A 26025-nucleotide genomic window follows, 5' to 3' on the forward strand; every position below is an offset into this window, starting at 1 on the left:
GGGATGGGTGGGCCATTGATAGGGCTGAGATCTCCCTTATTCAAAGTAAATCTACTTTTTTTCTCGTAGACCTTTCTCTTGACTTCCATGAGCACAGCACAGACTCCATCCTGCACGGCTAATTCGGTCTCCTCCATCCAAACTGAGGATGAGCAGTGGAACCACAACCTGGGCTCCCTGTGCCAGGTGGGCCCAGAGCCTCGGTTCTCCTCCCCTTGCTGGATCATGACTCATGTTCTTCATCTTTAGGGCACCGTGCTTCACCGCGTGCCCTCGCCTCCCCACGCAGTGGACCTTCTCCAGGTGAGCATCTCGACCACCAGACAAAGATATTAACAGTGGGTACGGCCTTATCTTCCTCCAGGGGCGGTTTAAAAAGTTATGGTCATGTCACATTTCATGATGATGACAAGATGAGGCAGAGGAGCCTAGACTTGCCTAAGGAGGGCAAAGTCCAGCCTTGGACCTGGCCCAAGGAGGGATATTTCTTTTCCTTAGCACAGCCAGGTCACCATAGTCCCAGAGAGACCTTTGTGCGTCACTGCAGGATATATAACCACAATAACCCAAAGTCAGAATTGGCTTTGTTACTAAGGCACCTTTATTGCTGGTAATGCTGTTAAGGGACAGGATTGGCCTGAAGAGGGAACAGCTCAGGCTGTTGCAAGACTCACTGTCTTGTAGCAGATGGGGGGGTTTTGGGGAGGGTGGGGAAGCCCCTGTCCCTGCTGCTAATGCTAAGTAAGTGGGGGTCCAACACAGGTCCTGGGCTGTGGGAGCCAGGGTTGTCACCGCTGAGCTAATCCAGTGGGTCCCTCACTAACCCCATCTGAATTTTGGCCATGTAAAGAAACTGTAGGTAGTGGTTAAGTCTCCTTCCCCACACCAGTGTAAACCAGAAGCCCTTAAGAAGTCTTTCCCCTAAAAGCAGTGGTGCGAAGTCAGCCCTGAGCTGCTGTATGAGGGGAGCAGGGACATAGCCACGCCACAGCTGGACTTTCCAAAGCCTTTGCTGCTTACTGGGCTCGGCTCTGCACCTTTAAAACTGACCCCAGGTCTCCTGCCTCACATACTGTCCCACGCGTCCCCTGCACCCTGGACGTGACGGGTGTTGAGTCTTGGTCACACCGTATCTTACAGAGAAGCTAAGCCCTGCAGTCATTTCCAGCAAGCAGTGCCTCCAGGGAAGGGCTGCGCCAACGCGTGCTGGCACCTCCGGGGACCACCGTGAGTGTCCTTGTCATCCGACACCTCCAGCTTAGACATGAAGATGAGGACCTCTGAGAAAAACCAAAGCCACAGGGTGCCCGAACCCACCTCAGCCGAAATAAGCCCACAGAAAGACGTTGATGGTGAGCAGGAGAATGGCATTAACGTCGCAAACAGCCTTCCACAGGGGCTTCTCCTCGATGCTGGTGAGTCTCTGCTGCAGGGCAGCTCTCTCTTCGGGGGACAGGGTGGGCCTGGGGCCGGGGGACAGACCGCAGAACCACAGGTAGAGCACTTTCCAGCAGGGAGGCTTGGCTGCTGGGAGAGATGGACCAAAAAAGGGTGTTAGCATCCAGCTGGGACCTTTTCCTCCTTCCTTCCGCCTGTTTGGAAGTGTCTTGACCAGTCTGGAGTGGGGCCTGAGGTGCACCTTGGATGGCAGATGCTAGATGATGGTGGGAGATGGGAAGGAAAAGAGAAAGCTCTGCTTCAACAATGTGCAGCACAGCCTGATTACACTTGGTTGACTGCAACACCGGTTGTTCGTTAGTTAATTAGCAGCCTCCTTCCCCTTCCTCCCCAGCTCTGCTTCCATCCACTTTCACAAATTCCTGACAGGATGATGGTCCATTTAGGGATCTCCTGGGTTATTTATTACACACGACACGCCAGATGAAGTATATGTTTTAATCGTCAGCCCTGTGCCGTGTGAATTTCACTGGCTGCTCTTTTTCTTGAAATGCAGAATGTCATAAGGCCTTGAAAAAGGTGTTACCCAAAACCAAAACCCAAACCTCATTAAACTGTCAGCTGCTCTGTTTCGCATTTCCTTGCCCATCATTGCTAATTACCAAAATGCCAAGACATTTGTTTATAAAAAATATGAGCTAGTTAAGTGAACTATGAATTGATAAGAAATAAGAAATAATGCTGAATGGTTGCATTCAACTGAAAGCCAAACTTACTCTAATCTGAGAAAAGAATGTTCCTGTACTTGTTCACTTCTGTTTAGCTTGGCTTTAATTGTACCAATATCATTTGGACTGACCAGCACAGGGAAAGAGTCAAGAAATCTTGTGTGTGTGCCTTTCTTCTGAGTTTCTCAGCTCTGTAACCTTGGAAGGTGAAGCTCAAAACCAGAAAGCTGTGGTTTTTTTAGTGGATCTGCAGAATAAACCTCTGTCTGCTCTGAAAAAGAAAAGCCTACGTAGCTTCTCCTGCTACTGTTGTGTCTCCTGACAACTCTTTAGGTTCATTTGACTCTTTGCCTTCCTTCTTATTAAGTACCCTTGGTAATACACAACTATTTAAACAATTTAGGTCTGAGTTTTAATGGTGAAAGATACTATTGGCATAATGTAAATGAGAAAACTGAGGCTTGTAGATTCATCCTAGGACATCCAGAAAGTGCACATATCCACTCCCAGTGTTTCATGGTCCCTTCAGGCCGAGATGCTATTTTGATACAGCATGTTACGGCATCAGTGAGAGAGTTTGGCCAGCAGAGCTCACACGGGGTAAGGAGGAGGCACCTCTAGCACATGCACAAGGGTTTTATCTCCCGGCAGTGGTGAGGACAGGAAGAGATGCCACTGTCATGCGCTGAAAGGTGGAATTGCAGAGCCTGCTGTGACTTTCACAGCCCTAGTGGCAGCTGCTGCTTTGGTTATGCCTGCAGTAGTGCTCTGGAGCTCGAGATCATGTTGGTGAGACAAACAGACACAGTGTCACGGCACAAATCCCCGGTGTCAATGGGTGGAGGAGCCGTGTCCCGGCAGCGCCACCTTCACCCTCTCAAGAGATGTCTGTAAGTGGCTGTTGACTCCTGTCTCACAAGTCCAGCACACCATTAAGTGTCCAGGCACGAAGTGCTCAAATAATACTGTGACTTGGGCAGAGCTGCACTGGGGTAGTTTGCCTGGGTAAACAGCTTGTTCTAGGGAGGAGCATTTTACTGAATGGTGGGTTTTCTTTGTTTTTCAGGAATGCCAGCTCTTCTGAACCATTCAGAGGACTGTAACGTGAAGGGAAGTGCTAGAAAAATATGTTGGAGGATCAAGAACGGCAACACTTTCATTTGTCACATCCTCATAACTGGTATACTTGTAAGTACACGCGCCAACTCCAGTCAGTGCAACAGATGGCCTCTCATGAGCTTTAGAGGGAATTGTGTGAGCTCTTGGCTGTGCACTCACATGCACACGAGCGTGTTTGTTCACAGCCAGCCACCCTACCTGCCTCCTCCTTAGCGCCCGAACCTGCGCTTTCCGCCAAGTCACTCTCTCCGTTGGCCGCGTTGATCTGTGCTGCTTCGCTCTTGTAATTCTTCAGGTCAATGGCAGGTGCTCTTCTGTGTCTCGTCCACCACGTCAGGCAAGCGAGCTGCAAAGAGGGACAGAGAACAATCAGGGTACTACCTGCCAGTCCCCAAGCGGCACACCAGTTATCTCCCTCTTCGGTGGGCACAGATCCGAGACTGCGCTGAGAAACCTGTTGTGGGGCGACGTTTGTTCCCCCACTTTCTTTCACCTCTCTTCTGCACAGGTGCCCACACCCTGAAAAAAAAGGCTGGTACCATCCAGTTGGGGCTGAAAAGCTGAGAAAAAGTGTGAATTAATCTAGTTTCTTTCCTTCTATTTTCTTAAATTAACCTATTCCATCCCTGTCTCTACCTTTTAGCAGACAATGAAGAAGCAGCTTCCTATTCACTAGGGTTACTTGATTGACATTAAGTAATGATGATCTGTGTCCAGAATGGGAAGGGTAATGAAGTCAGTTAAAAAGAGAAAAAGGAAGCCAACATAACCCTATCTGGATACAGCCCATCACATACAGCGATGGTACCTTCAGCAGAGAAATATCAGCTGAGTGTGGGCATGCAGATACATGGCCAAAGGGGACACTGGTATTTGAGCAGCTTCTTCTCTGGGACATGGGGAAGGACTTGAGGATCTGCTGAGATGCAGCTTTACAGGAAACTGCACAATGTCCAAACTGCACAATGTGAGCATTAAACCCCACAGTTAGGACGAGCTCTCATCAAAGCAGCAACCTGCACCTCCAAGCGAGCCGATCTCAGGGCTCGCAGTGGGAAAGGCAGCAATATTGTGTCTTTGCTCTCGGGCTGCAAGCGTGTGGTTGGGAAGCACATCTGTGTGGACAGACAGAGCCGTGATGGCGAATATCAGCTCACAGTTCGCTGGGAGGATGGTACCAGGCATTAGACCAACAGGTATAGTTACAAGTAGGAAAAACTGAGCTCTGGGCACGCACTGTAAGACCTGTGTGTCCAAATACCTTTTCTCTTTGTTGGGTTGGCTTTTTTAATTTGTTTTCTTAATGCCAGTTTTTCTCAGTCGGGCCAATACAAGACGTGACCTCTCTCTGCAGTCTCTCAGGACCATCAAAAGCCATGAAAGACCATCAATTCTGGAAATGCTGCTGTGGCTGCTACCTGCTCTGCTTTACAAAATCAGGAGGTCTAAAACTCTTAAGGTAAGTCTAAAAGTCTTCTAGGACACAGGAGGCATTGATCCTGCAAACCCCACAGTGGCCTTTTGCCAGCTGTGGGGTGGGGTTAACCACCCCAGGAGCTCGGGTCTTTCAGTTTAAACCAGGGCTGATGCATTCCTGGCTGGCCATGGCACATCGGGGAGCTGCAGGATGGGACCGGGACAGCCGGGCTGCAGCGGTGACAGCGGGGCAGCCAGAGTCACACGTCTGATGGCTGAGCGGCTGTGTCCCCGCTCTGCCCACATGGAAACGAAGGGGTCGCTTACAAAGTAACGTGAGTTTAATTTTTGAATTTTACACACGCAAATCTAGGCAGGAGTTGCCGGCTGACACAAAACGTTGCATAATTTCCAGAAGATTTATAGCTTTATTTAAATCATTTTCAACCAAGATGAGCATTGGGCAGGGCTAATCTTTCTTGTCACTATGTGCTAAATTGCTTTGATTTGATGATCCTCATCTTTCTCAAGGATTCTTCTTTTTTTTTTTTTTTTAATCACTTAGGAAATGTCACTGAACGGCAAAGTTTTGGAGTACTAAAGGATTTCCAAAACTTCTTTTTCTTTTCCTTCCTCTTCCCATTTGTCACTGACTGACTGCCTCTTCACATTGCAGAAAAACCTGCAAGGGCTGGAATCTGCCTTGGGCTCAGACTCTGCCAGACGGGAGCAATTCCCAATTGAAAGAGCATGGATGCAGAGGTAACCTGGCTGCACATCACACCAGGGACCCACCCAGGAGCTGCTGCTTTCACCGAATCCCAGAATGTCAGGGGTTGGAAGGGCCCTGGAAAGCTCATCCAGTGCAATCCCCCCATGGAGCAGGAACACCCAGCTGAGGTTCCACAGGAAGGTGTCCAGGCGGGTTTGAATGTCTGCAGAGAAGGAGACTCCACAACCTCCCTGGGCAGCCTGGGCCAGGCTCTGCCACCCTCACCAGGAAGAAGTTTCTTCTCACATGTAAGTGGAGCCTCTTGTGTTCCAGTTTGAACCCATTGCCCCTTGTCCTGTCACTGGTTGTCACCGAGAAGAGCCTGGCTCCATCCTCCTGACACTGCCCCTTTCCACATTGATCCCCATGAATGAGTCCCCCCTCAGTCTCCTCTTCTCCAGCTCCAGAGCCCCAGCTCCCTCAGCCTTTCCTCACACGGGAGATGCTCCACTCCCTCCAGCATCTTGGTGGCTGCGCTGGACTCTCTCCAGCAGTTCCCTGTCCTTCTGGAGCTGAGGGGCCACAACTGGACACAATATTCCAGGTGTGTTTTTCCTTTGGTTTATTTGGCCATGGCCACCCTAGAGGGCTCCATGGTGAAGCATCACACCCACACTCCAGTTTCAGGCTCCCCCGGGGTGAGCTTTGGGTGGCTGAATCCTTGAGCTCCCCCTTTCTCCTCTTTCCCGTCACCAGAAGGACCTGTGCTGGGGTACACCAGCAGCATTGTGTGGCCATGGAGGCCACCAAATCAGGCTGAGTGCTTGACGCATGAAGGGATGGGGACGCAGATGATGGCACATTTTCCATGCTTGGAGAAGGCAAGCAATACATAAGGTGGAGCTGCTGGTCCATCAGCCTGTCTGGGTGAGCCCTGTGACCACTGGGGACGTGACCTACTTGTGTAGCACTTGTGCTTTGTGGGCTGTTCCTCTCCCTTTTCATCTTCACATTCTCCTTGGACGAGGGAGTTTGCAAGAACTAAGCAAAGTTTTTCTTTTGTTGTTTGTAAACTAGAATAAATCCTTCTGTTCCAAAATGCCATCTGGCACCTGACAGTTGTGTTTCAGCTTCACAGTCTCAAATTTAATTGTAAGCTCTTTTGCAGGGTTTTCAAGGACGGCATGACACAATATGGACTACCTACAATGAAGACGTATGAACTCTGGAGCATACCAAACAAATTCCTTGCATACTTGTTTTCCAGCACAGCATCAATCACCACAGGGATGGGAGAGAGTCCAAAACAGCAGGAGAAAATGCTACAGCTTGCAGTTCTTGGATTGTAATTCATGTAAAGCCAGGCACATTAGCTATAGCCCTGTAACATCAGATACAAATCTCTTTTCTCCTTTTGCCCATTTACTATCTGAAAAGCATTGAGATTCAATATTTAAAGTTGTCCAGCGTTGAGCCTCAGCTGGTGTAAAGTGGCATAACTGTGCTCAACAGCTGCTCCTGGTCTTTGAAGGCAATGGAGCTATGGTGATTTACATCTGCCCAAGTCTGATCTGTCACTGTATTTCCTTGGCTTTTTCTTTGGCAGCTTGTTTTTTCTTTTCCTTTTGCCTGACAAAATAGATGGTGTAATTCCCAGCTCTTGTACGGTGTCTTTCATCATTACAGCTCCAAGCACGGCGCAGCTAAGGGCGAGCAGAGCTACCCCCATGCCATTTTTAGGGGGGAAGCATCTGAGGCTCATGAAGTGAACTGACCAACACATGGGACTGGGGAGCACCAGAGCTTCAGGTATCCTCAACCAGGACCAGCCTCCCCCTTTCAGCCGCTGTCAGGGGGTCTTAGAGCTTCTTCGCCAAATGTTTGCCCACTTGCATACCAAAACCCAGCAACCTGAGGGTGCTAATGGCCAAACACAAAGTTGAGGTGCCAGTTTTTCCCCTGAGGGTTAGAGCCTGATTTCTACCTGCTGCCCTTCCTTCCCAAAACCTTCCTCTTCTTGAGTCGTCTCAGCACAGCCACAGACTAAGCTGAGCGGAGGAGACGAGCCCTGCTTGTGGGACACCATGAGAAACCATGCCAGCAGGAGTGGTGGTCCAAACCTACCCCTGTGCTCATGTCTAGGGCAAAGGGAACACAAAAAATAGTGGATTCATGCCAGATAGGCAGCAGCACGCTAATGTTGGCACCCATGTCAGCATAAGAAAACCACTTAGCTGTTCTCTGAGGAACAAGGTCAGATCTTTCCTGTTGAAATTGGGGATAAATAGTAGAAACTGAATGGAAATCAGACCGAAAACCAAATAGGGGCAGACTCTCCCGTTCCTACCAAGCTATGGGAAGAGGGAATTAGCTACCGTGTACTGCCACAAGTTGTCCAGCAGCCCATCTCATTTTCCTTGTGGTGAGAAGATAACGAGGGTCTGCAGGGACATGGGACATGGATGGTCATCTAAGTCACTCTGTCCAGCTTCTCACTGCCACAGGCAATCTCATTAATTCTTATTAATTTTCCTTGGACAAAAATCTCTTATACAGACGTCAAACACAGAACTCAGCCCTTCTTTGAAGAATATGTCAGCTAAGGTCCAGCACCTATAAAAATCACCTATTTCTACTTAAAATCCCCTCTAAGGAATCTCTCACAATCATAACCTCTGTTTCCCCGCTGTTGTTATAGCAGGTCTTCATCCTGAAGTCCCCCATTTAAACCCTGGTTTAAGTGTTTTTATATCTCTGAGGTCAGACTAAAAAGCCCATAGGTGCTGTGGCCAGTTCTTCCTTTCCTGAACTGTTTGTTGGTATGATATTCACTGTTTGCCAGTGCTACGCTATCGCACCTTATCTTGCTGTTGCTGTGGCAGGGACCACTGCACATGTTCAGTTATCACAGGTCAGATGATGAGTGGGAACTCATTAAACCACAGTAATTAATTGCTGGCAACCATCTGGCCACCCCTGAGCAGCAGTGAACAACGTAAGCAGCAGAACTAATGGTGCCTCCTTGCCAGTATTTCTCTCTCCCATGTGAATCCTCTGATAGCTAATAAAGCTGAGACGTTATCTCAAAGCAGATACAAAGACAATCTCTGTCTCCCCCTCTCCTCTAGCTGAGCACCTGCCTTCATGTGATCTCCAGGAGCTGCATATCTTTGACACCACTAACATTCAATCAAACATTGATGGAACTGGTTAATGCTTTACAAGTTATGAGGAAGCAACAGATAGTAAATGCTATGATGGCATCACCCTCATCCTCTCATGCAGTTAGACAGGAAAAATAGGTCTTTTAGATCTATCCAGTAACTTTTGTTTTGAGGCAGATGGCAGGTTTTTTTATACTGACAGCTGCTTTAAACCTTGGGACTGGGACGTGTTGCTTTAAGGCTTTATTATATAAAGCCTCCCAACTCTGCACAATTTTAATGCGTTAAGTAAAAGAAAGTTGTGCCTGACTCAAAGTTATTAAATGTAATTGAGATCACATTGGGACAAAATGTTATTTTCCTAAATGCCCATGTTGCAAAAGATATTAATCTTGTTTGCCTGCAAGATTGATGCTGGCTCTGCCGAAACAGGGTAGATGCTACAATTAGATATATCTAATTCCTCCTCAGCAGTGCTCTGTAATATGATTTCATCTCCTTCCTCTCCTTATTTTCTTTTTATTCCTGTTATGATGGGCTGTGGTGTCTGCCCAGCTCCAGGCACAGCATGGGGACTGACACTCAATTTGAAGCCCTCAGTGCCTCAGGATCATTAACACTGTGCAGCCTGGGCAACGGGGCTGAGGAGCGAGGGCTTCTTTGCAGCACATGCATTACATGCCATTTCTTAACCGTGGGAGGAAAAGGAAAAGGAAAAAGACTTTTGGAAACCGAACAGGGGTCTGAGAAAAGGGCGCCACTGCACGTCACTTACCTTCTCTTCAGGGATCGGTGGGGTGCAGAGACTGATAAGGACGATGACAATGGCGGTGAGGACACAGAGGATGAGGGCGAAGTAGAGGTAGTGCAAGTCCTTTAGCACAGCTGGTCGTCTGTCCTCCTCACCACACGATGGTGCGCTATAAATAAACTCCATGACCATCCGAACGAGACCAACAGCCAGCCCCACCACGAGGCCCCAGAAAGCACCCTGAGAAAAGAAAGCATAAAGAAGTGGTCACTACATGTTACTTTTGGTTCAAGTTTTTCCTTCTCTTATTTTTTTTTAATTTTCAGCCCTTTCTTAGATTAAAAGACCTTTTATGCCTGATGGAAACTCACACTGACGTGCATCAAAGGAGGATGTTTTCGGTTAAAAATCCTCACTTTCTGTCCTTGAACATGGAACAGGTAGAGAGCAGACAAAGCAAGAGCCTCTTCCTAGCAACATGCCTCCAACTAGGCTTGGACACATCATCCCTAAAGTGCAGAACAACTTTGCCTTTTGTGCTTTCAAATGAGACTGCCAAGAAGAACCACTTGCAGTGGCTTCCTGGAAGCAAGACACATACACGAGAGACTGGGCTAAGATCCACTAAGGCATGCCAAGGAAAGGCTGTCTAATTGTCACTCTTCAGCTGGGCTGGCTTAAAGTTTAAACAGCCTCAAAGGCTACATAGTGAGGGGAGAGTTAGTTATTTTATGAAATTAAATACGTATATCACGTGGTTGTGATACTCCACTTACGGGCTCATTAATCCTTGGGCAGAAGATTGCCAAGAGGAAGAGCGCTGTGATGGGTGGGGCGAGATAGCTGGTGATGGACTGGATGTAGTCGAAGAGCTTGCCACTGTTGGCCGATTGAATGATTGGGATCCAGAGAATACTGATGACCACAAGGATGAGGATAAAGACTCTGAAAGAGAAGGATAAGATTATATTATATCTGCATGTGGTGGAGTCCACCTGCAACAAAAAACACTTCCAACTGCTCTCAGAATCTCCTAAGGAAGAAGAGATCTCCAGATCACTCTCAAGAAGAACATTTCCCTGTGTACACAGGAGAAAACTGTTCTCCTCTGCAAAGTCAATTCAACAATTGCTTGTTGGAGCAATCTTTCTGCCACCTTTCCAAGCAGATAACATGCCTTTGCAAATTCCATTTAATTAAAATTGCTTCTGGGGTCTCAGGTGCATAACGTACCCTGTTTGCCTGAAAATAAGACAGGGTCTTATATTAATTTTTGCTCCAAAAGTTATTACTTTTTTACATGTATAGCTGAACTGTAACTAGAGCTTATTTTTGGAGTAGGGCTTATATTTCAAGCATCCTCAAAAATCCTGAAAAATCATGCTAGGGCTTATTTTCAGGGTAGGCCTTATTTTCAGGGAAACAGGGTAACACTTGATCTTTGCGCTGTATGTTATAGAGGTTTCTCCGCATTGCTGGACAAGCGGTACTTTCTGTCTCACTACTCTACAGTGGTGGATTATGAGATTCCCTGCGGCCTTCACTTTCCCCACAACAAATTTTATAAACTTAATGCACATAACAGAAGAGGAAAAGCACCACAAGTATGCACAATGCAGCCTAAATTCTGCTTATCTGTCCCTGATACAATGCAGTACCAAAGCTTGCTCGCAAAGGGCTCTATGACTTATTAGAGAGAGAGAGCTGGGAGGCCCAGCTCTGCATTTTTCTCTGAAGAAAAGGAGTACTTGCAATGTATCATTCCCATCTGATGCAAAAATAACAAGCTCTTAAAGACCTCCGGTGACAGGGACTCCAGAGCACCTTTGGCTTTTCTGAAAGTTATATTTAAGGCAGTATTTATGTTAAGTTTAGAGAAGAGAGAGGCAATGATCTACCTAGCTCATTGGTATGCTTAGCATTTCTCTTTGACCAGGTCTATCTAAGACCGAGATGGAAAACGTGGTGCTCTTTCCCAGGCTGCATTCCTGTCCTATATTTTAGGCAGCAGATTCTTCCTAGTGAGCCCAGGCTGAACAATGTAAATACAGCACTAAAAACAGATGATGAAAGCAAGGAGACACAAAGAAATGTAAGGACCTGCCCACAATCATCAGCTCCTGCTCCGAAGCCTTTCTGCGGATCCGCTGCCAGATGTCTATAACGAAGAGGGTGCTGCTGCTGTTGAAAATGGAGGTGAGGGAACTCATCAGGGCTGCCATCATCACGGCAATCATCAAACCCCGCAGCCCTGGGCAGAAAAAGGGGAAGGAAAAATCAGGACTAGACCTTTGGCCTCTCAACGTTATTCTTTCATCACTGCAGAACTATCTTCTTATCCTCAGGATGGATAAGGGCGGTCTGATCACCCATGCAGAGGTAGCCAAGTAAAGGTTTCTCACCATCGGGCATGAGTTCTATCACGAGCTTGGGGTAGGCGATGTTGGAACAACCCACCGCCGCTCCACAGACCCTTTTACAGATGTCCGGGTCCACGCAGCCCACTTCATCTGTAGAAGGCAAGAAAAGAACAAGAAGTCGGTGTAAACCCCATTGAGCCATAGGTTGTTTAATCCAAGAGGACAGATCTTGATGCCTTGTGTGGTTTCATACAAATTCAGAGGTGCTGCTAGAATACAGCTCGCACGAGTGGAGCTGAAGAACATTTTACATTGTAAAATAAAGGTGAAACTTCAAGATGACCTTTTCTATTCAGGGTACAGATACAACTCTCTTTGATGTCACATAGTTGTAACCCTTGACAATTTGTTGTTTGTGGGAACTGGACTGTTTCCACAAACCCGCCAGCTGGGTTACCAAGGGTGTTGTAGGCAGAGTTGCTCCTGTTTGAGGAAATTTGGGAAAGAGGCACTTGAGACCCTTACACTTTCCTCCAGGAGTGGTCCTTCTACCCAGGGTATTCCTCCTGGGAGGTGGTTTGCTCTGGAGAAACCAGCAGCGATTGCTCCTTGGGAGACAACACGAGGGAGCCCTTGTTCCTTCACAAAGGAGCGTTGTTTTGTGTAACCCACCAGGAATGGCGTGAATTGGTGTGGCAGATGATTGCTAAAACTCTTACCAAATACCTAATGATAGTAACCTCAGTCCTTCATGTATTTCATCTCACTGATTTCCTCCAGACAGACAGATGAAAGCCATGTCCATAGCACGGAGCTATATACCCTCAATGGCAAAATATGCCCCAAATGGGTAGTCCCAGTTACTTCTGCTACTGTGGGAGCACTGGAAGTGGAGGACGGCCATGGGAACATCAGTGTACAATAGGACATGGGAACATCAGTGTACAATAGGAGTACATAGAAGTGTGCCTGCAGGACAGCAGAGTTTCTGAGGTGTAAAAGTGCTGGAGGACCTGTGTGGGATTAATGGCCATGGCAGGTGCAAAGCCCAGTGGCAAGGATCAGGGGAAGGCTCACCTGGGTAAAGAGCTCTGCTGATCATTCCTGGCATGACGATGAAAAACATGGGGAAGATTTTCAGATACCCTCCCAGCACCGATCCACCTTTGGCATGGGAGAGGTTCTTGGCAGAGAGAGACCTCTGGACTATCACCTGCAATCAGAAAGGGAGCAGAGAGTAAAACAGGAGGACTACAGAGAGGGCTGGATCCTTCCTCTCCGTGTCTCTCCTTCTCATGGGTGACTTTCACCCAGCAGGATCCCAGGGCGTTCTGTGTGCCAATGGCACCTTTCCCATCCCGGCTGCCTGCAGCCTGCTGCTGCTGCCCAGAGCTGCGGACAGGGCAGCGTGGAAATTTCCTTTACAGCGATCGTTTTGCCCTTGACTGAAACGAAGCCGCCTTGAGGACTGGAAACAGCAGCTGTAAGGCAGCAAGAAACAAGGAGGGAAGCAGACTGTGAATGTTGCGGTAAAAGTTCCCTGGTGAGTTTTCATAATTGTCCCACCTTAAAGCACAAAAGCACCGTGCCTTAAGAAATCAATTGTTTGTAGCTTGGAAAGGAATGAGAAACGTGAGACCTTTGGGAATATGAACGGCTTGTCTGGAGGTCTATACAAGGTCACTGCAGACCCAGGTCTAGATCCATATTTTCATCTCGTTGTCACACTAACTGCATGAAGACCCCCGGTACTCCCCAGCCCACAGTGGACACACTCCCGCACGGTGAGACAGTCACGGTTCAGCTCACAGACCCGCAAACTGAGCAGTGCGCTGGAAATAACAGCGTGGTGCTTTGCCTAGAGAAGGGGAGGACTTTCTTTACCTGGTCAGTGCACCAGCACCAAAGAGCCAGCACAGAGAGCCCAAATATAAGGCCAGGCCAAGGAATGTCCCCTGTGACTGGATCCCTGAAGAGATGAAAGGCGTCCGCACGCGGGAGGTGGCAGGTCGTGTTTGGGACTATGATCCTCGGTATTGCCGTGCTGTATTTCTCCTGAAGTCCTTCATACCAGCCAACCTTTTCAAATCCTGCAAAGAAAATGCCAGTGATTTAAGGTCTGGTGCTCCCCGCAAAGTTATTTCCTTATCTGAGTCTCATGATTACTTTTCTCCTATCTTCCTCTCATCTCCTTTCTTTTCATTCCACCCTCGCTTTTGGCAGTGAAGGTTTCTAAGGAGTCAGTTGCATTTTGCCCAGAGTCCTTGTGATTTTAACAGTGCATCCTAGAAGGAGATCAATGCAAGAAAATCTCCATTATCCTAAAGCCCGCAATGTCCTCAGCATCTAGTCTTTGCTCATAAACCCTCCAAGACCTGCAGCAAGAAGGTATGGCATTAAACAGATATATCTGTATTTCTGTTTGCCAAGAAGGCTTAAAGCAAAGACTAATGATGGTCAATTCCTTCTTGCTCTTTTATTTTTTCATAATGCTCAGTCCTGCCCAGATGAGTGCACAGTAACTCCCAAAGTCAACAGGGAAAGTCAGCAGAATTACTGTGAATTTACATAAGCACAGTGAGAGCTGAACTTGGCTCTGGGAATGCAGGGTTGCAAGCTCCTTGGCAATGCCAGGGAAACCCAAAGCAGCAAGGTGGTTATCCAGAACCTCACCTCCATACAGTTAGTGCAAAGCATGAAGCAAGTCTGATGACTTGGAGAATAAGAATTGTGCTGGCACCACTTTTGTGGGTGGTTAAAACTCATTGCTGTACCACACATGAAAGGATGAGGTACCATGCTAAGACCTAATAACTCTGGGACCATTAAACCCATATATGATGCCACTGCAGGTTCCCCTTACCTATGAACATGAGGACCAAAGCTCCCAGCACCATGATCAGGGTCTGGAGCGCGTCTGTGTATATCACAGCCGTTAAACCACCTGTCAGGAGAACCAGAGACAACAGGGAGAGTGTGTCACCGTGTGCAATGAAATAGGCCCCCAAAAAAGCTTTGCTTGGCCCCAGCCCTGTGGTTTCAGGACAGACCCATTGTGAGAATGTGGCCTGGAGCTGATCCCCCGGACCTTAGAGCTGTCACAAGCCCTTCATTTAGGAATGGCCTGAAGGGCTACTCCATGTTTGTGAGAGGATGGAGAGGCAGTTCAGCATCTCAGTATCTGAAGATGCTAACATTCCCCTGTGTAGGAAAGAGAAAACTTAAATCCTATGCTCCAGTTTATAGCGTTTCTTTTAAAATAAGCTATTTACCAGCTATGGTGTAGACAGCAGTCACTGCTAGCAAGACCACAGTGGACAAGTAGAGGTTCCAGCCCAAAGAGATTTGGATGAACAACGCTCCAGAAAAAATGTCGGTCTGGAATAGAAAGACACAACTAAACAACACAAGGGCAGTCTGGCATTAGTGATGCTTCGTGCAAGTGAAATCTAATAAAGCAGCCTGCAGGCCTCTGAGGCTGAAAGCATTGAGGAGGGGGGACACCACGAAGGTGAAGTGGAAGAGGACAGAGCACGGGGCTGCTGGCTGTGAACCTTCGTGTTCATGGGGTGAAGAAAGTGGGAGCTGGGGCAGCAGGAGGATGAAAATCAAGATCCCACACCAAGAGACTACAAAGCAACCAGAAGGCTGTCCTACAGGCAGACTTCATGGGACATAACCCTCCCTGGCATAGACGTGTGTTGGTGGGAACTGCTGCTCCTTTTGCTGACTGTGAAGACCTCCATGGGGAGCAGGAGCCAACGTATCCACAGGCAGACACAGGAGAGAACGGGGGTAAATAGCAAAGACAGGTTCTTCCCAAGACTATGTCTTGGTGGCCTAGTGGCCAGGCGATACTCCAGCTTGAAAAGAACCTTAAAGAATCGTTGATGTCTTGTGCCGTGATTTATTTATCTGGAAAGGTCAACAGCTTGCTCTTCTATTCATGCAGCTCAACGTACTAGAATGACTCCAGAAAAACAGGTTATACCTGCAGAGAACCTCACTAGGAATACAGAAACCCCCATCGGCTCTGTTTTGTTTGGTTCTGCTGGCAGAGTGAGTGAAACCAGAAGCTGGGCGAAACCTGGAATTACACAGATAACATCATTCAAATGCAGAAGGTGATATGGGAGATGCGTATGTTGGGAAATCGATCTGAAGGACACCTGCAAATCTGCTATAGGGTGAGATACAGGCAAAGACATTTGCCAAGGGAGGCAGAAGCGATGGGGCAAGATTTCTATCTGCTGCGCCTGAAAAAAGCACCTTAAAAACAAGCACCCAGTGCAACTCCTGACTCTGCAACCCCGAGACACGACAAACACTGTCAGCATACCACAGAAACCACCGCGATTTCTGCTTTTTGACCTCCCAGCAGGAAACACAAACACCTCTGTAGCCATGCAGGATCAGTCCTTTGACAGCACAGTTTAGTGAGATCCCTGTTTCTCTTTGTGAGCAGAGAAGACTCTGCAAAGCCCCAGTTGCTAATCTATGTTTGGGCAAAAAGCACAGGGAGAAAAATCCTTCTTGTAACCAACTGCCTGCTGTCCAGCCAGCCGCTAAATGAGCTCTCCACAAACAATAGCGCAGCTTAATAGAAAGCACCTGTCATGCCCATAAACACCAGCCACATCCATCAGCCACGCGTGAATTAGCTGCACAGAGGAGAAACCACTGAGATGAAACAGCAGTGACTGAGGCCAGGGTCCTGTTATGAAAGGCACAGGCAAAATCTGCTCTGCTGAAGGTCATTTTGAAAGACTGCTCTGGTTTTTTCCACGTACACCGGCTGTGCAGCTGTGCACATTGTGGTGCTGTTGCAGGAGAGATCTTCCATTTGCCCCTCAAGGGTACACATGGTTCAAACACCTCTTTGCAAGACCTCATCCTGGGCAATGCTTCAATCCCACAGAACTAATCTCCTGGAGGTGGTGGTGACAGCAATGGGTGGCATAACCAAGAGCTGGCCATTAGAGATGGAAATCTATCCCACATTCCCAGCCTGGAACTCCTCTTAATGCACCTCCCAAGACCTGGGACACAATAAGCCTGGGAGAAGGACCCTGGGCCAGCTGTAAAAGGCACAGGGTGCCTCATTTCCTCTCAATGTCTTCCAAGGCAACTTGACATCTAAATATTTCAGTAGGGACTAGTGAAGACCGACTTGTACTGGCCATGGGACAATCAGCTGCAGACAGCACACTGACATTTTCAGTCCCTGCAATGGACTCTAAAATACAGTCCTCTTTCTCCAAGGGCACAGGTAGTTCTTAGCCTAAGTTCTGCCTCTTCATTAATGGCATTTAAATGAAGGGAAATACCCAGTAGCTTACACTGGTTTTTGGCTACCAGCTGGGTACAATGCTACAAGCAATCTAGGAAAGATGCTGAGTTTTGTGTTGAGCCAGAGCCTACCTCTCCTTCACCATACCCTTTTTATACAACACAAGTGACACGAAGAGAGAGGAATAACTATAACATGCCTAACGCTGAAAACTGAGCTACAAGAACAACAGCAGAGTTATGATAATTTAAGAGAATTTCACATCCACAAGATGCAGCCAGCCAGATCCTCAGACGGGGTGATGCTGCAGGTCCCGTGTCTACATCACCTAAGGTTTGAGCTGATGGAAGAGGAAAAGCAGGGAGACAGATCAGGGTATTTATGCTGTTTAGCAATTAGCTGCTATATCCCTGTAAAGTTCTCCCTTGTGCATCACTGTTTAGCGAGGGCTCTCTCTTAGGATAGGTCTCCATGATCAATACAGAGGAAGGTATTTGCTTGAGCAAAGCAGGATGCTAACACACTGCCACTGTTTCTGGTGGCTGAGCCGGTCCTTTCAAGGACATCTGAGATATCTCTGAGCAGCTCTGCATTGTACCAGGGCGACCTATCGCTGCCCCGGACACAAGGGTGGTGTTCAATTGGATACATACGGATATCTTGGTGAATATATAGAGGATGAGGGACAGTATGGACATGTAGATTTGTATCCTCTGCCCTCCAAATCTCTTCTGCAAGTATTCGGGCATGGTAACAACTCCTGCTGCGATGTAAACAGGCACGAAGATCCAGCCAAGAGCCAGAAGTGCCCAGGTAGCCTGTTAAGGAGACAGAAAAAATAAAGCCAAATGATTCAACACAAGGGAACGTCCTTCTCTTCTTCTTTTAAGCGCACATCCTAAGAAAACAGGTGGGTACAGTGCCATGCAATATATCTGGGAAGCAGTCTGACTTTTTCTCCTTGCTCAGAAGACGGGATGGCAAATGGCAGAACAACTTTAATATAATTAGAAGGTTTTGAATTTATCCTCCTAAACCTTGTGTCTCTCAGTCACGGGTGGCACAACCTATACCATCTCCTGGTCTTTTGGGCAAGATTCTGTTGCTCTGGATCTCTGAAGGGTGGTGTTGTATTTGGTGGCCTTTGAAACCACTGATGCTGTGGCAATGAAGAGTTAAGCGATTCAGAGAAAGATGGGAGCATCTGTTTGTTGCTTGATTAGCAAGTGATGAGGCTGAGGCAGCAGACTGTCCCTGCAGAGCATAAAAATAAGCAACAGCGAGACTGCCGGGATGTTCTCCTTGCAGGCTGACACAGATGTGCTTCTGTTGCTGGTAGATAAAGGGGCAGTTCAGTTGCTTTGCCACAGGTAAAGGGGCAGTTCAGTTGCTTTGCCACAGGTAAAGGGTCTTTTGGAAGGCATAAGGGCATCTCCCATCATGTATTTCTTCTCTGAAACCCAGCAAAAGCCCAACAGATCTTGAATGTAAATAAAGCCACTGGATTATCAAACTTCACCTCCTGGCTGTCTCAGGCCATTATCTTTTATTCGAGTACCTTATGTTAGTCCAGATTTCACTTTGATCAGTTATTTAAGTTATCGGAAATGAAAATGATCCCTGCGAGCAGGAGCACAGCCACGGCCCCTGCGGTGGTTGGGACTGGCTCAGGTAAAAGATGCTCATGTGGTCCCTGCAGCTGAGCGATGTCCCATTGCAAAAGGAGAGAATAATGGCATATCTAAGGTCCCTTTCCAATCTGAAAGGAATGAATCTAAACTCATGAAGTTAGATTTGCCCTGACATACAATCTTGTATTCATGGGTTTCTAAAATAACTTGTATAGATTTACTTAAAGTACAGCAATATTGGTATGTCCTACATGCACCAGGCTGAGCACAGGCTCTGCTTTCTTCACAAAGGACTTAAAGGTGATCCTAATGGTTTAGAGAGGGGAAAAAAAGTGCAGTGAATAGATATCCCAAGGAAGAGCTTTTGGTGGCACTATCAGCAGTCACCACTACCAGTGGTGTTTATTGAGAGCCTGGCACTAATCTCACTCCTCATCACTGCAGATGAGAAACGTCATTAGCATCACACACAAAGAGCCTGGGTTTCCTGCTCTGTGCGCTATCTGTGGTAATTTTCCAGGCCACTTCAACAGGGCAGAATGAGTCCTGCCTTCACCCCCAGGTGTTCACCCCAGAGACATCACATTTTGGCAGCTGACAGGTGAACGCGGTGGTGTTGATTCTCATGGGTTTAACACTGAATTTAAGAGCAATGCTGCTTCTTTTCAAACTTCCTGTACCCGGAATCCTGTGATTATCTAAGTAGCTTTTCAGCATTCATTATCTTTTATTTTAATCTTGATGAGTGCAGACTAAAGCTTAGAGATATGGCCATGTGCTTCTGGGAAGGTCAAAGAGCTAATAATTTTAGTGGATTCCACTTAAAGTAAAATAAAGATCTCATGTTTTTAAGGCTGTCTGAATGTCTGGAGGTTTCTCTCCTGAGGCTTGAGAACTTGTAGTTGCTGATACTGTTAGCATCTGATTTTGGGGACAAACACCCGGTCCCCTTGTAAACAGTGACATCTTAGTTGACAACACAACTGACTTACGTTCCACTCAAAGCCCCCAACAGCAAGGCCCCCAGCTGCTCCAGTGCCGGCCAGCCCGATGAATAAGCCACTGCCCACGTTGCTTGACATCAGGGATGCTCCAATCTGAAACACACAACACAGGCACAAAACCCAGAAAACCACCTTAAGGAACTTCTGCATCAGCCCAAGCTTTTCCCCCACGTGCTCCCTTTCCCCAGGGCTTGGTCTCCTTGTAGGTAGGTAGCTGGGTGCTAATGGAGAGTTGGGTTTTCCTCTTAAAGAAAACTATGTTTTTATATGTTAAAGGGGGTGTGCCCACCCCCACTCCAATGCAAAGTCTAATCTCAGAATTGGGGTTCACTTTGTCAGGGGTTCTCTGGAGATACGTGCCTGTTATGGGGGCTACAGCGGGGCGAGGTAAGGCTGGTGGCAGACGCAGGTACCTCGGTGCCCATGAAACATGATGGATTTCTCTGTTCCCCCATTACTCAGCCTGGAACCTGCCTTCTCCCACCCTGCTGAGCCTTGGTCTGTCTGTCCATGTCTTCACAGAACCCCAGAATGTCAGGGGTTGAAGGGCCCTGGAAAGCTCATCCAGTGCAATCCCCCCATGGAGCAGGAACACCCAGCTGAGGTTCCACAGGAAGGTGTCCAGGCGGGTTTGAATGTCTGCAGAGAAGGAGACTCCACAACCTCCCTGGGCAGCCTGGGCCAGGCTCCGCCACCCTCTTCTGTCTTGCTGAAAGCTCTTTAAAGTCCTGCATTGAACATGCATGTGGTGGTTTACACAGCTGGGGTGACAACGCTGCTCTCCTGGAGCAGATTCCTGAACCACAGCAAGGACAACGATGGGAACACACAAGACCTTTCATGTTTAACGTCTACACAAAGGTTCAACAATATTCAGCTCTGCAGTTGGCTGGAACATGCCTCTGGTTAACTTCAACTCTAGGCGGTCCCTACTATGGCTCATTGACACCCTGATTAGAAGAATGCAAGCTCCAAGGTGCTTTAAACAGAGCAAAGACTATCTGACTTAATTACTACTTTAATTTGGAATGAACCTTCCCTTCTTTCTCTATGCCAATGCTCAATCTCAGGGTTAAACAAGAAGTTACGCAAAACAAAAGACTAGCTCTTTTGTCCCCAGAGAAAGTCTCCTTTTAGCCACATCACCTACAAGGAGCTTTTCTCTCCTTAGTACTGCTAAATATGAAATAAAGAATGATGGAACTTGATCAGCTTCTCATCTTTGAGCAAGGTGAAACATTAATATGGCATCAGCACCCCCAGCGATTCTTGCCACCAGCTCTGCCTTCTTGCCTAAGAAAACTCCTGATTAGAGAGCTGGCTGCTGCAACATGAATTTGCAACCGAGGTGGGGACCGGTGCTCTCCAAAGATGTAAAGGGTTTTCCTGATATCTATATCAGACACAGAAATACAAAAGCTGGATCACACAGGAGCAGCAATGTGATATCAGGGTTTAGTTGAGGCTGCTTAACACACAGCAGAACCCTGTCACCACCGAAAAAAACACACGTGTAAGCCAGCCAGGTACTCGAGGTGAGGGCCACGGGGAGCTGAGCCTGCAGGAGCGCTGCAGAGCTGGGACCAGCTCTCCGGCAAACAAAACTGAGAACTGAACGGCATCAGAGGCTGCTCTGAACCCAGAAAAGCAGGTCAGGCTTGCCTAGAGCCAGCCTGCACACAACAGACTCCGCGGGCACCTGCGGCCGGAGCCAAGAGCAATAAGAATGTTGGTTTGTTGGGGTTTGGTTTGGTTTCTTGTTTGGTTTGGTTTGTGTGTGGTTTTTTGGTCTAGTTTTGGGGTCTTTTTTTGGTAGTTTTTGGTTGGTTGGTTGGTTTGGAATTTTGGGGTTTTTTGTTTGTTTTTGTTTGTTTGGGTTTTGCGGGTTTTTTTTTAGTCTTTTTTGATTTTTTATAAGAATGACATTGGGGGAAAAAAGTTCCATTTCAGTATCTTTCAATTTTTCTCCTCCTAATCAGAGAAAACCATCAAGTTAAGCTTTTCTATTCAATGTCGCCTGGCTGAGACAGAAGCATAAAGGACATTTAAGAAATAACAGATTTTGGAGAGGTGTGTGTGTCTCAGATGGAAGAGCTCCAAAATCCAGCCTAGTGAATTTATGGGCAATGCACATCCAAAGGGGAAAAAAGTGCAGTGTTTTGGTTGAGAAGCGCATTCCTTTACCCACGACTCACCCGAGAGATAAATGGTGCTGGAGTCTGGCATTGGCTGAGAAGGATCTTTATTCCTGTGGTGTTTTTATTCCTTTCAAACTTTAAATTATCTTTATATGCACCTTTCACTCCCAAGGAAAGGCACCTTCAATAGATTTTTTTATTCTTCGTAGTGAAGATTTATACTTCGGTGGTTTGAAGTTTATATCCTTTGCATCATTAGCCAATAATTTCAACTCTACTCTAAATAGCAAGGGCTCAGAAAGTCCTGGGCTTTGGGATTATTTTTTTTCTTCAGCATCTAGATGTTTTTTCTACTGGATAGCACATTCCTAGATTACCTAGTGCTGCCTTGGCTTGGGGACAACGGCATCTTTGGTGAGTTGGGGCCAGAGCGTTTCAAACCCAGCCAGCACTCCCTCGCTTCCACCAACGCGAACGTTTTTATTGCTGACTGCAGAGTAATCGAGAGTTGTAAAAACCCTGCAGATGCTGAACTATCCTTTTGGCCCGGCAGCTCCACGCTGTAGCCCATTAGCAAAGCTGCATGGGATGATTTCTGCTGGGTTCTCTTCATGCCAAGACTACAGTCAGAACACGCGGACTGGATTCCCTCGCTAGACCTGCCCTCCTTACACCTGGAATTGCTTTGGAACCGTGAGCAACAGAGGGACGCATTTCACTCACAGGCCACCACGTCATGGATCGTCCAGCCAGGAAATAGCCTCCGATGGTCCCCCGGCTTGCTCGGATCGATGACTGGAAGCACAGAGCAAAGAAAAGTGTTTTCCTCCATTCAACCACCCTCAAGTCAGACCCAACACCCACCTCAGTACCCTTGAAACATCCTGTTAGCAACCTCTTGCACCACTCGAATCCTACTCCCTTGAACATCACTGTAGTCAACTGGCTTGCCCTTCTCATAGCAGCACAGGTAGGGCACAGGTCTGACATAGGCTGAAGCAGGGCCCCAGTGAAATTCATCTGATTTTGAGAATTCTAGGGGTTTGGCTGCTCTCAGCCATGTGAAGACACATGTTTGCACCTCCAAGAAAGGTTGCCCTGCTTCTGACTATGGTATGAATTAAGAGGAAGCATTTCCCTCCTCACTGTCCAGCACCCCAGCAAAATAATAATAATAATAATAATAATAATAATAATAATAATAATAATAATAATAATAATAGTCAAATAAGGGAGAACATGGCAGGGTTGGGAATCAGAGGAAAATCTTGTATCCCATGGGATGCCATCAAGGCCATCCACTGCTGTAGATTCAGGGTTTCCAGCAGCCCCACACTTGTATGGCCACATCACGCAGCCCCATCCAGGAACTGCATGAGAACTGCAGGGATTTCGGGAGCCATAGGATGTCCATAAGCCAGCACGCCCCTCCAATGCGGCTGGGGCTGACTGCACTTGCTGTTTGCAGCAACCAGGACCTTGCAGTGAAAGAGGTCTTTTCAAAGCAATGTGAACAGATAAGCAGTAACAATCTTTCCAAAACTCTTAAAAATCTTATTTCAGCCATCTTCTCACCGCAAACCTGGGCTTTCCCCTCACCCCCTGTCTGCCCACACCCCAGTGTAAGCCCGCTTTGCAGCATGGGAGGTAGACACCATGCCCATAACAACTTCCAGGGAATGGGGCTCTGAGCAACCTGATCTAGTTGCAGACGTCCCTGCTCATTGCAGGGGGTTGGACTAGATGACCTTTGAAGGTCCCTTCCAACCCAAACTACTCTGTGATTCTGTGACTCTGTGACCCCTTGGTTGTCCCCACATAGAGGAAGCGGTGAGAGCGGTGAGATCAGTGTTACCCCACAAACCCACTCAGCAGGCCATGGGATAACAGTGTGTGCAGGGGATGCCCTTTGCAGGCCCCAGGAGGCGCCCAGGGAGGCAAAGTAAACCCAGGGGACTCACCCATATCCCGACGATGAGGACAAAGGCGAAGTAACAAACCACAACGACGATGTCTGCCACCCCAAAGGCCACTGTGGTGTCCCCCGGCAGCTCCGTGGAGGCTGGGGTTGGCCAGCTCATGGCTGCGAGCAAACTGCTGATGTTCTCACTCACACTGGACTTTGGTGCACATTGGCCTCCATCGCTTTCCTTGCAATAATTAACAGAGGGGAGAAAGTGAGAGCAGACAGTGGAAGCCAGGCAGGACAGTGGTTAACACTTCCCAGCAGGAGCTGTGGCTCCATGGTTCATCAGCGAGGACCTCACCATAGCCCTGGGATGTGAGCATCCCTCCCAGCTCCTCCTGTATCCCTTTACCAGCAGTCCCCTCTCCTGCCCATTTACCCATTGGTGACAGCCACTGGGACGGCAAATAGATAAGCATCCAATTGTCTTGTTCCTCCCTCTTTCACATCACTCTCTCTGCAGCATCCTAGAGGGGAAATGTCCTCCTAAGATGAGCTGCCATAGAGGGGAGGTGTTTTTTCTTCCTGGTGTGGATGGTGAGGATAACAATCTGTGCAGGACCAGCCACAGGTGAAGGTACTGGTCCCCCTTTCCTCACCCAGTCCAGCCATGTGCTTCCTCCATCCCGGTCCAGTGCTGCAGAGACCGCAGCCCCATGGATGGTCAGCAGACAGGGAGCGCGTGTTAAGCTGTACATTGACTTTGCAGACAGCAACAGAGGGAAGCGCAGGGAGAAGACCGCTGAGTGTTCCTGGCAGGCTCCCCAGCACGCACGTGGCCAGCGGTGAAGGAGTTAAGCTTCTTGTGTGACAAGCAGAGCAAACTCCAGGTCACCTGTGTGAGCTGGGGAAGCTGCTGTGGCAGCAGTTGCCGTGGGGCATGGGCAGGTAGGAAGGGGCTGGCCCCCAGCACAGCAGCAAACTGAACTGCAGATCCTCCTCCTCACCCCAGGGCTGCCCAGCAGAGTCCTGCACACGTGCTGCCAAAATGCAGCTCTCTCGTACCTGCCAGTGGGCGACAGAACAGCTCAGCTGAGGACACCAGCCTGGTCTGGAGACAAGGTGGGGAGCCTCCAGCACCACCCAGCTCTCCTTGACACAGCAGCAATCTGGATCAGGGCACAGCGTGTGGATCACGCTGCCTCTCTCCTCCTTCCTTAGGGCAGCTTTGGGAGGGTCGCCTAAGGCTCGGACTGGGTTTGCAGAGCCATCACAGAGCTGGCTGCAGGACAGGAGCCCTCTCATCCTCAAAGCTGAACCACCTCCTCTGCCTCCCCCATGTCGTCCCTCACCCCATGACATAATAGGTAGGGCATTTTAAAATTAGGTGAGCTTTGCTTGTTCTTGGCTTCAAGGTAGGCAACAAAACCTCTCTCTCATTTTGTTTTATCCCCCTCTCTCCCAGTATTTTCTTGCAAATACAGGCTACCTGCTCACTCGTTACTGCACCACTAAGGCAAAGCCCCCGTCCAGCCCTGCTCCCCAGTCTGGGGGTCTCTGGGAGCGCTGCCTCCCATTATCCACAAGAGGCTTTTCAAGACCGAAATGTTTCACCAGGCTGAAGTACAGTTAATAGAAATTAGATATCTGGAAGCCTAAATTCCCTGCTGTAAACAGGCAGCTCTCCCTGCGCAGAGCTGATTTACTCTCACTCACGTATTTTTCCCTCTTAACACCACAGCACCTGAAAGCAAAACCACAGTCACCTAATCTTGAAATGCATCTAATTCCTGCCCAAGAAGAAAACAGAGCCAGTATCTCTGGTCTTCCTGAACCAGGAATCCTGCTCCCCATGAGGAGCCCAACCCAGCCCTTCACCCCACCTTCCCAAGGCGCTGTACCAGCAGCAATTAACACTTGCAAACACTAGAAAGCTTACACCCCTGCAGAGTAAATACATCCAATAAGCCATTCCTAGCAGCTGTGAGCTATCACAAGCCCCTTGCACCCACTAAAATGACACTGGCTTATGGTAGCAGGACTCTGTCAAGTGTTATTACACCAACTGTTCAACCCCAAGCCACAGTGGCCAACATGGTGCAATGGTGGGATTGCAGTGGCTGCACCTCGAATGGGGACAATACCTGGAGCGTGACTGCAGCGCTGCCTTCCCTCGCTGCTCAGCAATCCCTTGGCCCTTCTCCCTTCGGTCCCGTTCAGGCAGGAGCTGCTCCGCTCACCGCTCCGCGGGGCTGGCCATGGGGTGCGCTCCTCCTGCGCTCCCCTGGGATGTGGCCACCGTCCCTACCCACAGTGGAGGGGGTGACACGTGCCGGTGGTGCGTGACGTTCGTCACCCTCCCGGCCCCGCAGCAGAGCCCCAGGGCGAGAACCGTGGTGCAGGGTACG

The 26025-nt window shown here is 48.3% G+C and overlaps 1 protein-coding gene across 2 annotated transcripts; it reads right to left on the minus strand.

The window, feature by feature from the left end:
- Positions 1-578: 578 nt before the first annotated feature.
- SLC5A9 (solute carrier family 5 member 9) lies at positions 579-26025 on the minus strand. 2 transcript variants are annotated; one of them, XM_071809891.1, is made up of 15 exons: positions 25762-26025; positions 23673-23861; positions 22435-22506; positions 19562-19666; positions 17592-17756; positions 14921-15026; positions 14512-14592; positions 13533-13738; positions 12726-12861; positions 11691-11798; positions 11389-11539; positions 10065-10233; positions 9313-9528; positions 3444-3591; positions 579-1524 (listed from the first exon to the last, which is right to left on the minus strand). In XM_071809891.1, the coding sequence occupies exons 2-15, from the start codon at positions 23790-23792 to the stop codon at positions 1319-1321; spliced, it is 1989 nt and encodes a 662-aa protein (XP_071665992.1). In that variant the 5' UTR covers positions 23793-23861; positions 25762-26025; the 3' UTR covers positions 579-1318. The 2 variants fall into 2 exon arrangements, with proteins under 2 accessions (XP_071665992.1, XP_065698041.2); XM_065841969.2 differs by having other exon boundaries at positions 579-1527; positions 25762-26024.

This window comes from Patagioenas fasciata, chromosome 6 (assembly GCF_037038585.1).
Source record: "Patagioenas fasciata isolate bPatFas1 chromosome 6, bPatFas1.hap1, whole genome shotgun sequence".
NCBI lineage: Eukaryota > Metazoa > Chordata > Aves > Columbiformes > Columbidae > Patagioenas > Patagioenas fasciata.

Bases quoted from the DNA above. Each gene is read 5' to 3' on its own strand.
- SLC5A9 (XM_065841969.2), bottom strand. From the start codon at position 23,792: ATGAGCTGGCCAACCCCAGCCTCCACGGAGCTGCCGGGGGACACCACA. The intron at 22,507-23,672 runs GTGAGTCCCCTG...CTGTGCTTCCAG, and splicing joins TCCTCATCGTCGGGATATGG to TCATCGATCCGAGCAAGCCG. The intron at 17,757-19,561 runs GTAAGTCAGTTG...TCTCCTTAACAG, and splicing joins TTGGGGGCTTTGAGTGGAAC to GCTACCTGGGCACTTCTGGC.